The 13798-nt window shown below is 52.6% G+C and overlaps 1 protein-coding gene across 3 annotated transcripts in view; it reads left to right on the plus strand.

The window, feature by feature from the left end:
- Positions 1-13161, plus strand: part of E2F2 (E2F transcription factor 2) — a 36159-nt gene extending 22998 nt beyond the window's left edge. The window contains exons 3-7 of one of the 3 annotated variants that reach the window (XM_082351147.1): positions 140-353; positions 1175-1333; positions 3203-3317; positions 4750-4942; positions 9929-13161. In XM_082351147.1, the coding sequence (XP_082207273.1) occupies positions 140-353; positions 1175-1333; positions 3203-3317; positions 4750-4942; positions 9929-10197 (950 nt within the window). In that variant the 3' untranslated portion in view covers positions 10198-13161. Of the gene's footprint in view, positions 1-139; positions 360-1174; positions 1334-3202; positions 3318-4749; positions 4943-9928 lie in introns of all 3 variants that reach the window. The other 2 variants (XM_082351146.1, XM_082351148.1) reach the window with 2 other exon arrangements.
- The last annotated feature ends 637 nt before the right edge of the window (positions 13162-13798 follow it).

A 13798-nucleotide genomic window follows, 5' to 3' on the forward strand; every position in this document is an offset into this window, starting at 1 on the left:
CCCCTCCCTCCCAGTGCTCTGTAAACTGGAAAGTGGGTGCTTACATGGAGGGTGTAAACTGGAAAGTGGGTCCAGGTCAATGGAGGAAGTTCCCCAGGGGGCCCTCTCTGAGCAGTGGCTGAGCCCCTTTCCTCGTCAGCCCCCAAGTCGCCTGGGGAGAAGACTCGCTATGACACGTCGCTGGGGCTGCTCACCAAGAAATTCATTTACCTCCTGAGCGAGTCTGAGGATGGGGTCCTGGACCTTAACTGGGCGGCTGAGGTGCTGGACGTGCAGAAGCGGCGCATCTACGACATAACCAATGTGCTGGAGGGCATCCAGCTCATCCGCAAGAAGGCCAAGAACAACATCCAGTGGGTGTGAGTGCCTGGGCTGGGGCCGATGGCACCAATGAGTGCGCGTGCTGTGGGCGGAGCCAGGGGCAATATCCTGAGGTTGTGAACCTAGGGGGCGGGCCTGAGAGCAACATCCAATGGGCACAAGTGCTGGCGGGGGAAATCAAGGGCAACATCCAGTAAGCTTACACCCTGCGGGTGGAGCCAATGTATTTAAGAGGGGGATGGAAGAGCAGGTGTATATGCTGAAGTAGTATTAGGAGAGCATGGCAGGGTCAGAGAATGATTTATAGGACGTGTAAAGGCTAAGAGGACCCCAGATCCTCTTTAGTCAGGGGTCTCAATATTGCCCTCTTCTAACTTAGGAAAGTCCTCTGGGATCTGCGCAGTAGTAACCCAGACTCCTTCCAGCTGAGATACAAGTACTACAGACTCCGTTCCTCACTTCTGTAAGGTCTTAAAGAACAGACCTGCACCCCCTAGCATGAACTCTAAGAGAACGCAGGCAGAGAAGTCAGGAGTGAGGTCACTCCAGCTCCCTGCCATTTGGGGGAGTAGGGTGGGTAGAGTTGAAAGCTCCCCAAAAGTGGTGTCAGGCCCTGACTTGTTTCTTTTCCCTAGCCCAACCCCCAAACATCAAGTTCCAATCCCTGGCAGCTCCCTGGGAGCTAGGCAGGACCACTGATTTGTACAAGCCAGGAGGCACCATCATAGACCATGTGAATGGCCTCTTCCTGGAGTTTTGCCCACACCGTCTGTGCAGCTTTGCACAGCAGCCCTGGGGTTGGGGTCCCTGGATGTAGACTGAGACTGACACTGGGGGACTGCTCTGTCCCCAGAGGCAGAGGACTGTTTGAAGACCCCACCCGGCCTGGGAAGCAGCAGCAGCTGGGGCAGGAGCTGAAGGAGCTAATGAGCATGGAGCAGGCCTTGGACCAGCTCATCCAGAGCTGCTCTCTGAACTTCAAGCACCTGACGGAGGACAAGGCCAACAAGAGATATCCTCTTTGGTTGGGGGGAAGGGGTCCGGGAGCAGGGGGCCTGTTGCCTGCTCATAACTACCCAGAGTTGAGGCAGTACCTCCCTGCAGGGATTGATCCACCCTAGGGGTCTGGCATATCTGTGTCTTCCTTCCTCAGTGGCTTTTCCTCTTGGGTCTCTTTTTTTTTTTTTTTTTTTTTAATTTATTTATTTATTTTTGACTGTGTTGGGTCTTCGTTTCTGTGCGAGGGCTTTCTCTAGTTGCGGCGAGCGGGGGCCACTCTTCATCGCGGTGCGCGGGCCTCTCACTATCGCGGCCTCTGTTGTTGCGGAGCACAGGCTCCAGACGCACAGGCTCCAGATGCGCAGGCTCAGTAGTTGTGGCCCACGGGCCCAGCTGCTCCGCGGCATGTGGGATCTTCCCAGACCAGGGCTCGAACCCGTGTCCCCTGCATTGGCAGGCAGATTCTCAACCACTGCGCCAGCAGGGAAGTCCACCTCTTGGGTCTCTTGAAGTTACTTTCTCATTATAAAAATAAGACAAGTACATTTCTGTAAATCTGGAAAATGGAGAAAAGAAAAAAGAGCTGCCACCCTAACACAGCCATCATTCCTTAGCTATACACAGGGTGTGTGTTATTTAAATACTGTGTGTACCTGCTGTACACAACGTTTTATATTCTGCTTTTCTCCACTTAGTATACTACCATAGGTGGTTTTTATGTTGTTACATATCCTTCCTAACTATTTGGTTGATCCACATGAAATTGCTGATATTGGACCTTTTTTTTTTTTTCCTATAAAAACAGCAGTTTCATATGGTTTAACGTCATATATATTTTTGTTTGTTTTTTTTTGTTTTGCCACACCGCACAGCTTGCAGGATCTTACTTCCCCGACCAGGGATCGAACCCGTGCCTCCTGCAGTGGAAGTGCAGAGTCCTAACCACTGGACCGCCAGGGAATATTTAAATGGTTTGAGAATGTCCTACTCAGACCACTATGGTTTGTTGATAAGGCCTAGAATGGGCATTTAGATCAATTCTAGATTTCTGTTTTATAAAGCGACATTGTGATGAGTATCTTTATTTATTTTTATTTTTTTATTTTTTGGCTGCATTGGGTCTTTGTTGCGGTGCCCGGGCTTCTCATTGCAGTGGCTTCTCTTGTTGCAGAGCACAGGCTCTAAGCATGCGGGCTTCAGTAGTTGCAGCACATGGGCTCAGTAGTTGTGGCACGTGGGCTCAGTAGTTGCGGCACTCGGGCTCTAGGGTGTGCAGGCTCCAGTAGTTGTGGCACACGGGCCCAGTTGCTCTGCAGCATGTGGGATCTTCCCGGACCAGGGCTCGAACCCGTGTCCCCTGCATTGGCAGAAAGATTCTTAACCACTGTGCCAACAGGGAAGTCCCAAATATCTTCATAGATAGAAACTTTTCCCAGGTTTTTTACTTATTTCCCTAGGTTAGATTCCTAGGATTGAAACAATGAGGTCAGAGAGCATAGACTTTGCATATGGCTTTACATATACTTTTTCCAAATGGTTGGACCATCTAATTGGTATTTGGATCTGACCTTGTATTTCTGGAAGGATAGTAGGCATTGTGAGAAATAAAAAGAAATAAGACATGTCTTCCTGACCTCTCAGAGCTAAAAATCTAGCTTGGCAGATGAAGCCTTTATGTAAAAAGCTGATATAAGGCAGCATTTTTTTTAATGATTCATACCCCCATTTCTAAAGGGGTCCAAGGTAGCTTATGAGATTAAAAGAACAGGTTACAGTTTTGGGGTGTTCAGAGTCTTTGAGAGGCGGGTTAGATCCCTTCCGGGCAGGCTGGGAGTTTTAATTTTGACCAGACAGTCACTTCTCTTGACTCTCCTGCCCCTACACTGGCCTACGTGACTTACCAGGACATCCGTGCTGTGGGCAACTTTAAGGAGCAGACGGTGATCGCTGTCAAGGCCCCTCCGCAGACGAGACTGGAAGTGCCTGACAGGAGCGAGGTGAGAGGGGAAGCATTTAGTGGAGAGCAGGGTTAGGAACATTCCAGACAGCTCTGCAGGTTCCGTTCCTGGCACTGCCTAGTCCCAAGCTTCCCTGGTCCATGCTGGTGGCCATGGCAAGACTGATGGTCTCCGAGCTGGGGCAGAAGTGGCGGAAGCTGGAAAGGGTATCAGGCATTAGGTACCAGCCTGAGAAAACCTCTGTTCCTGGTTCTTCTCCGCATCCCACCAGCCCCTGCGTTCCCATGCGCACGCACACGTGCACTCACACACAGCAGTGTCAGTACTCACAGCAATCCTTCCATGTTAACCTAGTTTAAAGACCAGAATTCTTACACTCCCTATGAGGCTGTCTGTGCTCTGACCTCACCCACCTCCTCTCACATGCTGACCCCGTTCTGTCTTTACTTCAGCCACACTGACCTGCCTGCCGTTTCCCCACCACACTAAGCTCGACCTCAGTACAAGACCTTCTCACACGCTATTCCCTCCAGCCGAAATGCTCTTCCCTCTCTCTGCCTGGTTTACTGCTATTCATCCTACAGGTCGCAACTTGAACATCACCTCCTCAAGAAGCCTTCCCTGATTACTTCCAGACTTCATAACCACGTGTTCTTTTCCATCGCACTTAACCTCCATTTGCCGGGATATATTGGTGATTACATAATTATGTTCTGCTTCATCTGTTAGAGTGTAACCTCCACAAAGCCGTGTTCCACCCATGTGGTACCCCCAGCCCAGAGTCTGATAAGGGCTCCAGAAATAATTTGTTTAGTGGACAAACATTAAGCTATATAAGGCCCGTAGGGGCAGGCAGAGGGACTGCCTGGGCGCAGGTGTAGACACCTGAATGCGATCGGCAGCAGCATGTGCGTTGCCGGTTGTGGCTCAAGCTGCGGGTACGAGGTAAGCAGGAGGCAAGGGCAGGAAAGCCAAGTATCGGTCTCTTGGTTACAAATAACAGAAAGCCAAGTCCAACTGGCTTAAGTGAGGGGGACCCGGGGGGAACCAAGTGACAGGTCCAGGGGGAGATTTGGGGATTGCTGGCAAGGCTGGATGCAGAGGCTCAAACCGTGTCGTAAAGTCGGCCTCACACTCTCCATCTCACTCTGCCATTTTCTGTGCCAACTCCGTTCCCAGGTGGGCTCTCCCCTTGCCGTGGCAAAGATAGCTTTTATGATACCAGCTCAGGCCTGAGAGTGGGGGAGGAGTGATTTCCCAAAGGAAAATCAAGGCACTCTCCCTAAAAGAAGGGGGTCTCGGGGCCAGGCAGATGTCTACCACAGACCACGTGGGGCAGGTCCAGCACCCAGCTCAGGAGCCGAGCGTGCTTATATGGACGGTGGGAGCCTCATGTGTCCGTCCATACCCACTGAGCCATGAGTAAGTCCAGCTGCCCAGAGCCATGACCTGGCTTCTCTTCCTTCTCCAGGAGAACCTGCAGATATATCTGAAGAGCACGCAGGGCCCCATCGAAGTCTACCTGTGCCCAGAAGAGGTGCAGGAGCCCAACAGTCCTGCCAAGGAGCCCCTCCCCTCCACCTCCGCCCTCAGTCCCAGCCCTGACGCCACCCAGCCCAGCAGCAGCATCAACCCTGGAATCACGGAATCCACGGCATCCTCAGGTGAGACCCTCTGTCCAGAGGGACAAGGGATGCCGAGAGGGACCAGCCTTAGAGTTTCCCTCTTCCGTGTCAGCATTTGTTGGGTACCTACCTTCTACCCAGCAGCAGGGGATACAGTCCTTCACCCACACATGTGTGCATTGCCCTTTACACTTTATAAAGCACATGCACGTTCCTTGTCTCAGTGCGGAGATTGTTGCTGCTCTGGGCAGAGGGGCGCCTGGGTTTGAATCCCACCTCTTCCACTTACCAGCTGTATGATCTTGGACAAGTTACTTTACCTCTCTTTGCCTTAATTTCCTCATCTGTAATTTGGGCATAGTATCTACTTCATAGTTTGTGAACATTAAATGAGTTAATATAGGTAAAGCATTTAGCACGGTGCCTGGCAATAACTGTTAGCTATTATTATCATTATTACGGCCACTGCCACTAGTACTGCTACTTCTGTAACAGCTCCTAACGGCAGAGCTCCTGACACTCAATAAGCCCGTAGTAAATGGAAACTATAGATTTTCTGAGGAAGGCTCAGCACTTTCTTAGGAGATAATAACTAAGGTGTTTTAACCACGGCTGTGTACCAGGTACATCCATTATCACATTACTCCTCACAGCGGTTCTTGAGGTAGGTTTTATTGTTCCCAGTTTAGAGATAGATAAACTGAAACAGAGGTGATGTGAGCTGCCCAAGGCCTCCTAGCTGGGAGGCAGCAGAGCTGTGTCTTGAACCTTGGTCTCCACACTCTAGCCCAGGGCTCTCTCCACGAGGCACAGAACAAATCAAGGAAGGACGGTGGCTGGGAGGTGGGTGGTAGAGCTAAAAGCTGTCTATGCCTGGCAGGAAGTAGTATGAGGCCGTTGCCAAGGAGGAAAGAGGTGGGAGAGTCCCCGAGGTCTCCCCAGGGAGACTGGGAGTTGGGCAGGAGTAGAAATGGGAGCCTATGAAGGCCCCTCCCCCAGAATGTTTTTTGCCCTTTACTGAGATCAGGTTAGATCGGTAGGATCCTTCGAGGCCATGTAGGCCAGTGTTCCGCTTTTGTTTTCTTAGCAGCAGAATTCCCCTAAGTAGAACGCTAGTGTTTAAACAAATGCAGAGCTAGAACTGGTCTGGTGGAAGAGACTTTTTGTGTGTGTGGTGGTGGAGGCAGGTATCCACAGAACCCAGATTGGATTCCATTTCTTTAACTCAAGGGTTAATAAAACTATTGCCTGCAGGCCAAATCTGGCCTGTTTTTATATGACCCATGAGCTAAGAATGGTTTTCACATTTTTAAAGAGTTGGGGGCTCGGCGTAGGGCAAGTGACTGTGTGACAGAGACCGTACGTGTCCTGCAAAGCCTAAAATACTATCTAGCCCTTTACAGAAGTTTGTTGACCCCTGATTTAACTCAACACTTCATTTTACACATGAATAAACTGAGGCCCAGAGAGGGCAAGTAACTTTCCTAAGGTCACACAGCAAGTTAGTGGCAGAGCTCAGACAAGAGCCCAGACTCCCAGTTCTTCTCTAGCGATCTCTCCTGTGTTCCAGCCTGGTCCCAGGACCAGGGCTCTCCCTGAACCGACCATCTGTCCCTTTGGGAACCTCCCAGTCCCTATCTCCCAGTCCAGACCTGTGCCCCACCCTGTTCTCCCTCCTCCTCCCGCGCTCTGCTTTCTCGCTCCACTGTCAACATGTGCACGGCTCTCCAGAGTTAGAACCTTCAGTTGTCATCTGAGACCTTGGGCAGAGGTGGAGGACCCTACCGCATAAGCAAGGACAAGGATTTTACCTCAGTTGTACAAGTCAAGAGGCTGAGGCCCGAAAAGCTTAGATAGAGGCTTACGGAACAGTAGATGGAGGGGCCAGCCCAGAAGTCAGCTCTGTGCCAGGGCCCATGCCCTTGCTGCCCCTCTTCACCCTTGCCACGTGGTCTCTTAGTGATGTCCCTGCTGAAAAGAGCAGGAGGAAGTTTTCTAGAAGGTGTACACACACACACATGCACTCGCACGTGCTCCACGTTCTGGCCTGAAGCAGGGTCATTCTGAGATACAAGCACCAAGGGCCTGGTCCAAAGAGGAGGCCACTACAGTCTTAGGACCCACGTTCCCGTCCTAGTTCTGGCGCCACCAGGGGAATCATTCTTGCTTGGGGACCTCGTTTCCCTCATCTGTAATGGGACGAATCTGAACCTGAGTCATTGAACATCCCTCTGGGCTGTGACTTTCTGACTTAAACCTACATGTGGCTGAGGGCACAGGAGCTGAAGCTGGGACACTCGGGTGTGAGTCTGCATCTCACCTCCTATGATGGGGTGACTGTGGGGGAGTCACTTTAACCCCTCCGAGCCTCTGTTCCCACGTCTCCAAAAAGGGGGACACTAAAACTCCCTCGTGATTATTGGGTGCGTTTCAGGTGATGATACAGCGTGAATGTGACTTTTTAAAAGCTTATGTGAACTGGACACCTATTATGTGTGGGATTGGAGATATTTAAGTGAATATGAGCCATTCAGGGTGCAGTGGAGGCACAGATGTTACAAAGAGCAGTTCTCTTCTGGATGTGATAAACAGTGAGACAGAGAAAGAGGGAGAGAGAGAGGATGGATGGATGGATGGGTGGGAGGGGTCGGACCTGAGGTAGAGGCTCTCACATGTGATAGCTCAGTTACTGCTTCCACAACTCAGGGTGGTGGGTCCTTATTTTTCCTGCTGGGAAAACTGAGGTGCCAGGTCCTGTAGCTGGTGAGGGGCTGAGGACTGAGCCCCCAACCTCTTCCTCACTCCCAAGCCAGGCCTTGTACTCTAACACGCGCAGGCCTCTGCAATGTGCTAAACAAACATTTGATTTTTTTTCATTCAAATACTACATTTAATTGGCTTCTTTGAGCTTCAGTTTCCTCATCTGTAAATAGACATAACAACAGTGCCTCCCCCTGGGGCTTCTGGAGTGTCCAAATAGGTGAAACAGGCCTGTCCTTGAGATCAGAGCTGACAGAGTAAGCCCTTGGGAAATGGGAGCTATTTTTGTTTTTAAGAAGGGCAGCCTGCAGACCAGCTGTTCTTTATCTGCACTTACCATTTAAGCCTCTCAACAACCCGAGGCAGGTATAATCATCATCCCCATTTTAGGGGTGAGGAAACGGAGACCTATGAACGTTGTCACTTGCCCAAAGTTACACAGCTAGCTCAAGGTTGATCAGGTGGTCTGGCACACTGACATGGTTGTATTTTCAAAGCAATGCTTGGTTGGTAAGGAACGACTCAGATGGTGAGATTCTGGGCATCAGGGTATATTTGGCAGGGGATTTCCGGTGCCCTGCTCCGCATGCCTGCGTAGGGAATCACGTCCTTACCTCTAAATGGAAATGAGCTGGTGTGCTGAAGAGTAGGTGATGGCCGGTGTGTCTGGAGAGGTGAGTGTCAGCTATGGGAGGGAGGCGGGAGAAGCAGCAGAAAGGGAGGCCGGGACCAAGTCACGCCAGGCCTGCTCAGTCCTGGTGGGAACTTGGATTTTATTCTAAGCCACATTTTTTTTTTGGCTGCGCCACTTGGCACGTGGGATCTTATTCCCCGACCAGGGATCGAACCCGTGCCCCCTGCATTGGAAGCGCGGGGTCTTAACCACTGGACCGCCAGGGAAGTCCCTCTAAGCCATTTTTAAGTCAGAGCACAGACTGCAAGGGCCAAGAGTTGAAGCAAGGTGACTGGTGAGAAGACTTCTGCAGGGGCCTGGGGGAGAGGAAGGGGCGAGCCACAGATCACAGCAGCGGGACTGAAGAGAGATGGGCAGCTTAGAGGGTTGATTTGGTTGTGGAGGTGACTGAACTTGCTGCTGGGTCGGGTGCGGGGAAATGGCAGGATTACAGGTGATTCTTGGGCCTTCTGGCCTAAGCAGCTGAGTGGGCGGGGGTTCATTAAATACAGTGGGGGAAGACTCAGGTTTGGGGGAAGACCGGGAGTTTGGTTTTGACATGCTGAGTTCTGACCTAGTGTAGCCATCAAGTAGAGATGTAGCAGGAGCCCAGAGCCGGTGGGTGGGGTCTGTGCCAGAGGCATCCATTTGGGAGCAGTAGATCTGGAGACGGATTTAAAGCCATGGGGCCGGCTGAGATCACCTGGCGAGGAGTGCAGCCAGAGGAGAGAAGAATCGGAGGATGGAGCCCCTGGGCTTCAGGGTTTAGAAGTTGAGAAGAGGAAGAGGATCCAGGAAAGGAGACCAAGAAGAAGCAGCCAAAGAGGTAGGAAGAAAACCAGGAGAATCTAGTACCAATGACTGCATCAGATTCTGCTGGATGTCACATGGGATGAGGCCAGAGAGCTGACCCCTGGGTTTAGCAACATTTAGCGCTGGTTCAGACAGACCCCAGGTCGGAGTGGGTTGAAGCGTGAATAGTGGTGGGGAAGTAGGGAGTGAGCACGGGTAACTCTTAAGAAACTTCACTGTGAAAGGGAGCAGTACAGTGGGCTGGTAATTGGAGAGAGTCGTGAGGTCAGGGGAGGATGCTCTTTAAAGATCAGAGCTATTAGGGACTTCCCTGGCGGTCCCGTGGTTAAGACTACGCGCTTCCAACGCAAGGGGCGTGGGTTCGATCCCTGGTCGGGGAACTAAGATCCCTCATGCTGCGTGGTGCGGCCAAAAAAACATAATAAAGATAAGAGTTATTAGAGGATGTCTGTGTGTTGACAGGAATGATCTAGGAGAGTGAGAGGAATTGATGATGCAGGAAAAAGAGACAGTGACTTCAGGGGCCAGGACCTTGATGGTGAAAGGGGGTAGGGTGACTGCAGAAGCTGGGGGTGGGTGTGGAGACAGGAGAGGGGAGGGGAGAGAGTGTGGGTGAAGGAGGGAGGCTGCTGGAGCTGGGGCGGGAAAGGGCAGGGTGTCCTGTGCTGTCAGGCGTGAGCCAGGGTAGGAGAGACCAGAGGCTGTTTTTGTTCTCGGAGGTCTGACCAGAGGCTTTCGGGCACCAGCATCAGGCATGACCCTTGTCGATTTGTCTCCAGCACCAGCGCTGATGTCCCAGCAGGTCCTGCCGCCACTCCCGCCGTCCCTTGTCCCGCTGGAGGCCACCGACAGCATGCTGGAGCCGTCACACCCACTCCTGCAGCAGACCGAAGACCAGCTCCTGTCCCCGACACCGCCGTGCGGCTCCCCTCTGATCAGCTTCTCCCCGCCCTTGGACCAGGACGACTACCTGTGGGGCCTGGACGGCGGGGAGGGCATCAGTGACCTCTTCGACACCTATGACCTTGGGGACCTGCTGATTAACTGAATGGCCCCTGCCTGCCCCCCGGCAACCCCGCCAGTCTCCACCTCCTCACAGGCAGACTGACAGGCCCTCTGCCTGCACAGGATGTGACACGAGGTGCTGCCCTCAGGGTATGGGGGTCCCCCCTTTTCCTTTCCTACCTACCACCTGCCGGCCAACACTGTCGGGGGAACGTGGAGGATACGGGGGAGGAGCCTGTCAGGGGTTGGATCCTGTCCTTCTTCATGGAAACTGGGCCTGGGAAGACCCAGCCAGTCTTCTGACCTCTGACCTCTCATGTGAAGGGCCACAGGGGAGGTGACCAGGTCCAAGGAGAGGCCCTGCAACTGCCTTTAGAGGGGCAATTAGGACCCTCTGTTTATCAAGAAGCACTTAATGCCTTTGTATTTATTTCAGGTTGAGTTTTGTTTGTTTGCCTTCCCTGAGTTTTAGCAGGGAGGTTGTTCTAGTTCCTAGGAAGACGTCTCCTCAGACAGGTCCAAGGGCAGGCCGGGGCTTGCAGGGGCCCAGGCCAACTCCCTGACTCCCCCCAGCAGTGGGGACTGGGCCTCAGGGGCCATCCAGTCTGCTGGAATGCCAGTTGCACTTCAGCCTCCTAATTCTCTCGAGCGGGGGCTGCAGGATTCCTGGTCTCCTCTGTCCCAGAATTGGTTCCAGGGAGTCAGCCGAGAAGAGGTCCCGGGGAAACTGGGGCACGAACGTGGAAGCAGCTGTCCGCTGCTGTGGGCACCTTTCCTCCGTTGTTGCCTCTTGCTGGGACAGGGGCTGTTTTACACTGAGGACCTGGGCGGCAGAGACAGCCCCACTATGGACAAGGGTACGAATGAACTAAGAAACTGCCAGAAAGCACCTCTGCTGGTAGCTGCTGGTATCATCCTCCCCTTCCCTGGAAAGATTTTTTTTTGCCGCATCTGTTGAAGGGGGTGATTCTTTAAGGACCTCCCCTTCCCCCAAGCTGTCACAGAGACCCCCAGGGACAGAAGTGACCACGGCTTGATGGCATGTTGGCTCCTTTTGTCACAGGATGCTGCAGGGGTGACAGGGAAGAGTCTTCATTGCAGACCAGACGTTGGCAGCTAATGGGGAGACGGGCTCATGTTACCTCTTCAGGCTTGGGGTCCTAAGAAGGTCTTTTGACTTCACCGCATCCCCCAGAGGCTTGACCATCCCACATTGTCCCCGTAGCCCAGCTGGGTATGGGGCAGTCAACTCTCCTCCCCCTCCCAACTTGGGGTTGGGGGGGGGCTCTGGACTGAGCCAAGGCTGTGCCTTCCTGAGAGAGGCAGCCGGGGGTGGTGGTCTGAGAGACCCACCGCCCACCCTCAGGGAGCTAGGTTTCCTCAGGGGCTCAGCTGGGCAGCACTTTTATTTTTTTAAGTTTGTAGCATTAAGTTGGTTTCAAATATGAAGTTGGCTCCATGAGATTGCTCCTGAGCTGACCTACTGGCTTCTGAAGTTTGGAAGGCGGGCTTCTTTGGGGGTGGGGTCCAATGTGAGCTAATGCCCAGCTGGGGACAGTCAGGCCTTGTCATTTGCTCAACTTCCTGGGTCCCCAAGTTAGTGCCCTCTCAGGAATGGTCACAGATACCCTGCTCTATAAACAGGGCTAGTTTTTTATGCTTTACAGAGGTGACTTTGGTCTCTGTTCTCTAAATACTCACAGGGGTCTCATCAGAAGGCAGTTTTGAAGCCCAGCATGCCTAGGGCCAAGGGACCACCTTGGCCCTTGGGTGGGGGGAAGGGGTGCTGCCTGGGATCTGGTTTGGGGCGGGTGGGGCTGGAGATGGCATAGCTGTTGTGAGCTCTCTGCTGGGCCGCCATCTAGCCATGCGCCATATCTGAGGACAGAGCTGTCTGACTTCCATGCCTTGGGCTCTCTCTAGAGCTTTCTCCTAGAATTAAATCATAGAAAAGGGAAATGAATTTAATAGTGAAGTCCAGCCAGAATTGAAGCTCATCCCCAAAGCCCAGCCAAAGGGCTGGACAGAGAGGCTGTCCCTTGGACCCATGACCTATATCCAGAGCAGCTGGCACTCCCGCCGTCCTGTCCCCTCCACACCTGTCCCCGCCCAGCGGCGGGACCACCCAGGCCAAGCCTCAGGCTTGGTGTAGGAAACAAGCTTGTGCCTCTTTCTTTCCGGTGATGCCTGAAACCTCCCAAGTTCCGTCAAGTACTTTAAGAAACATTTTGAGTGGAATTCCCTTCAGGGCCCAGGTAAACTTTAAAACCAGGGTAGAAGAAAAGCCAGTTTCTTTCTGAGATAAATTATTTCTGCCAGGAAATTTCCCAGCCACTCTGGCAGCCCCCCACCCCACCCCTGTCACTCGTGTCCCCAGGGGCATCAAAGGCTCAGGGACTCCCGGGAACCCAGTAGCATTAAATTGTTCAGTAGAGTTGGAGATTCAAAGAGATTTCTTAAAACCAGAGTAGCATCTCTCCTCCACAGCCACGCTGTGGTCTGAGCAGTGCGGCTACAGGGAAGAAGAGGGGGATGGCGGAGCGTGTTAAAACTGGCTGTAGTGTGGTTTTGACTTTATTTCCTCTTTCCAGGTGTTCAGCCTCAGTTCTGCGCCGTGTTTAGTTTTTAGTGAAAGAGTTTGGGTGCTCCTGCGTCCAAGCATTGTGTGGCTTAAAGCACTTGAAGTGAAAGACTTTTGGGGTTGTTTGCAAGCAGCTTTCTGGTTCTCATCACTGTGTCCTGAGGTCCCCACCTCATCCTAGGACCCTAGCCTACCATGGGGACCCTCGGTGAGCAGAAGCCCAGCCAGCCTGCTGGCTCCTGGGTAAGTGCTGAAGCCTTGTATGTGGCACATGTGTCTAGAGGGACCCTGGTCTCTGTGCTGGGATTCCATTCGGGTCACTCACCTCTGGCCGGGTTTCTGGTTTTGCCCTGCGTCCTGCCTTGACGAGCACCATGTAAACCTCCACGTGTTGTGATGATTGGGCATTAAATGACAAACCTGGGCCCCTTGTCTCTGTTGTGCTTTCTGAAGGTCATTACCAAGTGTGGGTCTGGTCCTCCCAGGTCGGGGGTGGAGACGGTTCTGACCGACTGGCTGATCTATCCCCAGAAACAGCCTCCCTTCCCCACGTGGGCTTAGGACCATGCCTGAAATCTCACCAATAAGACCCTGAAGTTAGCAGCACCCAGATCTAAAATGTGAGCCCCTGCCCTGTGTCTGCCTCCATCACTGCTCACCTGAGCAATTTCAGTAGCTTCCTTAATATTCTCACTGCTACCCATTCTTCTCCACCCCATCCTCTATATCGGTGGTTCTCAAAGTATGGCCCTCAAACCAGCATTCCCTGGGAACTTGTGAGAAATGCATATTCTCAGGCCCCACACCAGACCTTCTGAATAAGAAACTCAGGGGATGGGACCCAGAATCTGTGTCTTAATGAGCCCTCCAGGTGATTCTAGTGCAGGTGACGTTTGAGAACCATGACCCCACTAATCCAGAGAGATCCTTCTAAAACAGCTCTCATCACGTCACTCCCCTTCTTAATGGATGGCTTCTCTCTGCCCTCAGGATGAAGTGCCCTTTCACTTGGTGTGAACGTCCATTTCTAACCTTGCAACTGGCTTAGCCTACCTTTCCAGCC

This window comes from Balaenoptera borealis, assembly GCF_965194805.1.
Source record: "Balaenoptera borealis genome assembly, chromosome: 1".
Taxonomy (NCBI): domain Eukaryota; kingdom Metazoa; phylum Chordata; class Mammalia; order Artiodactyla; family Balaenopteridae; genus Balaenoptera; species Balaenoptera borealis.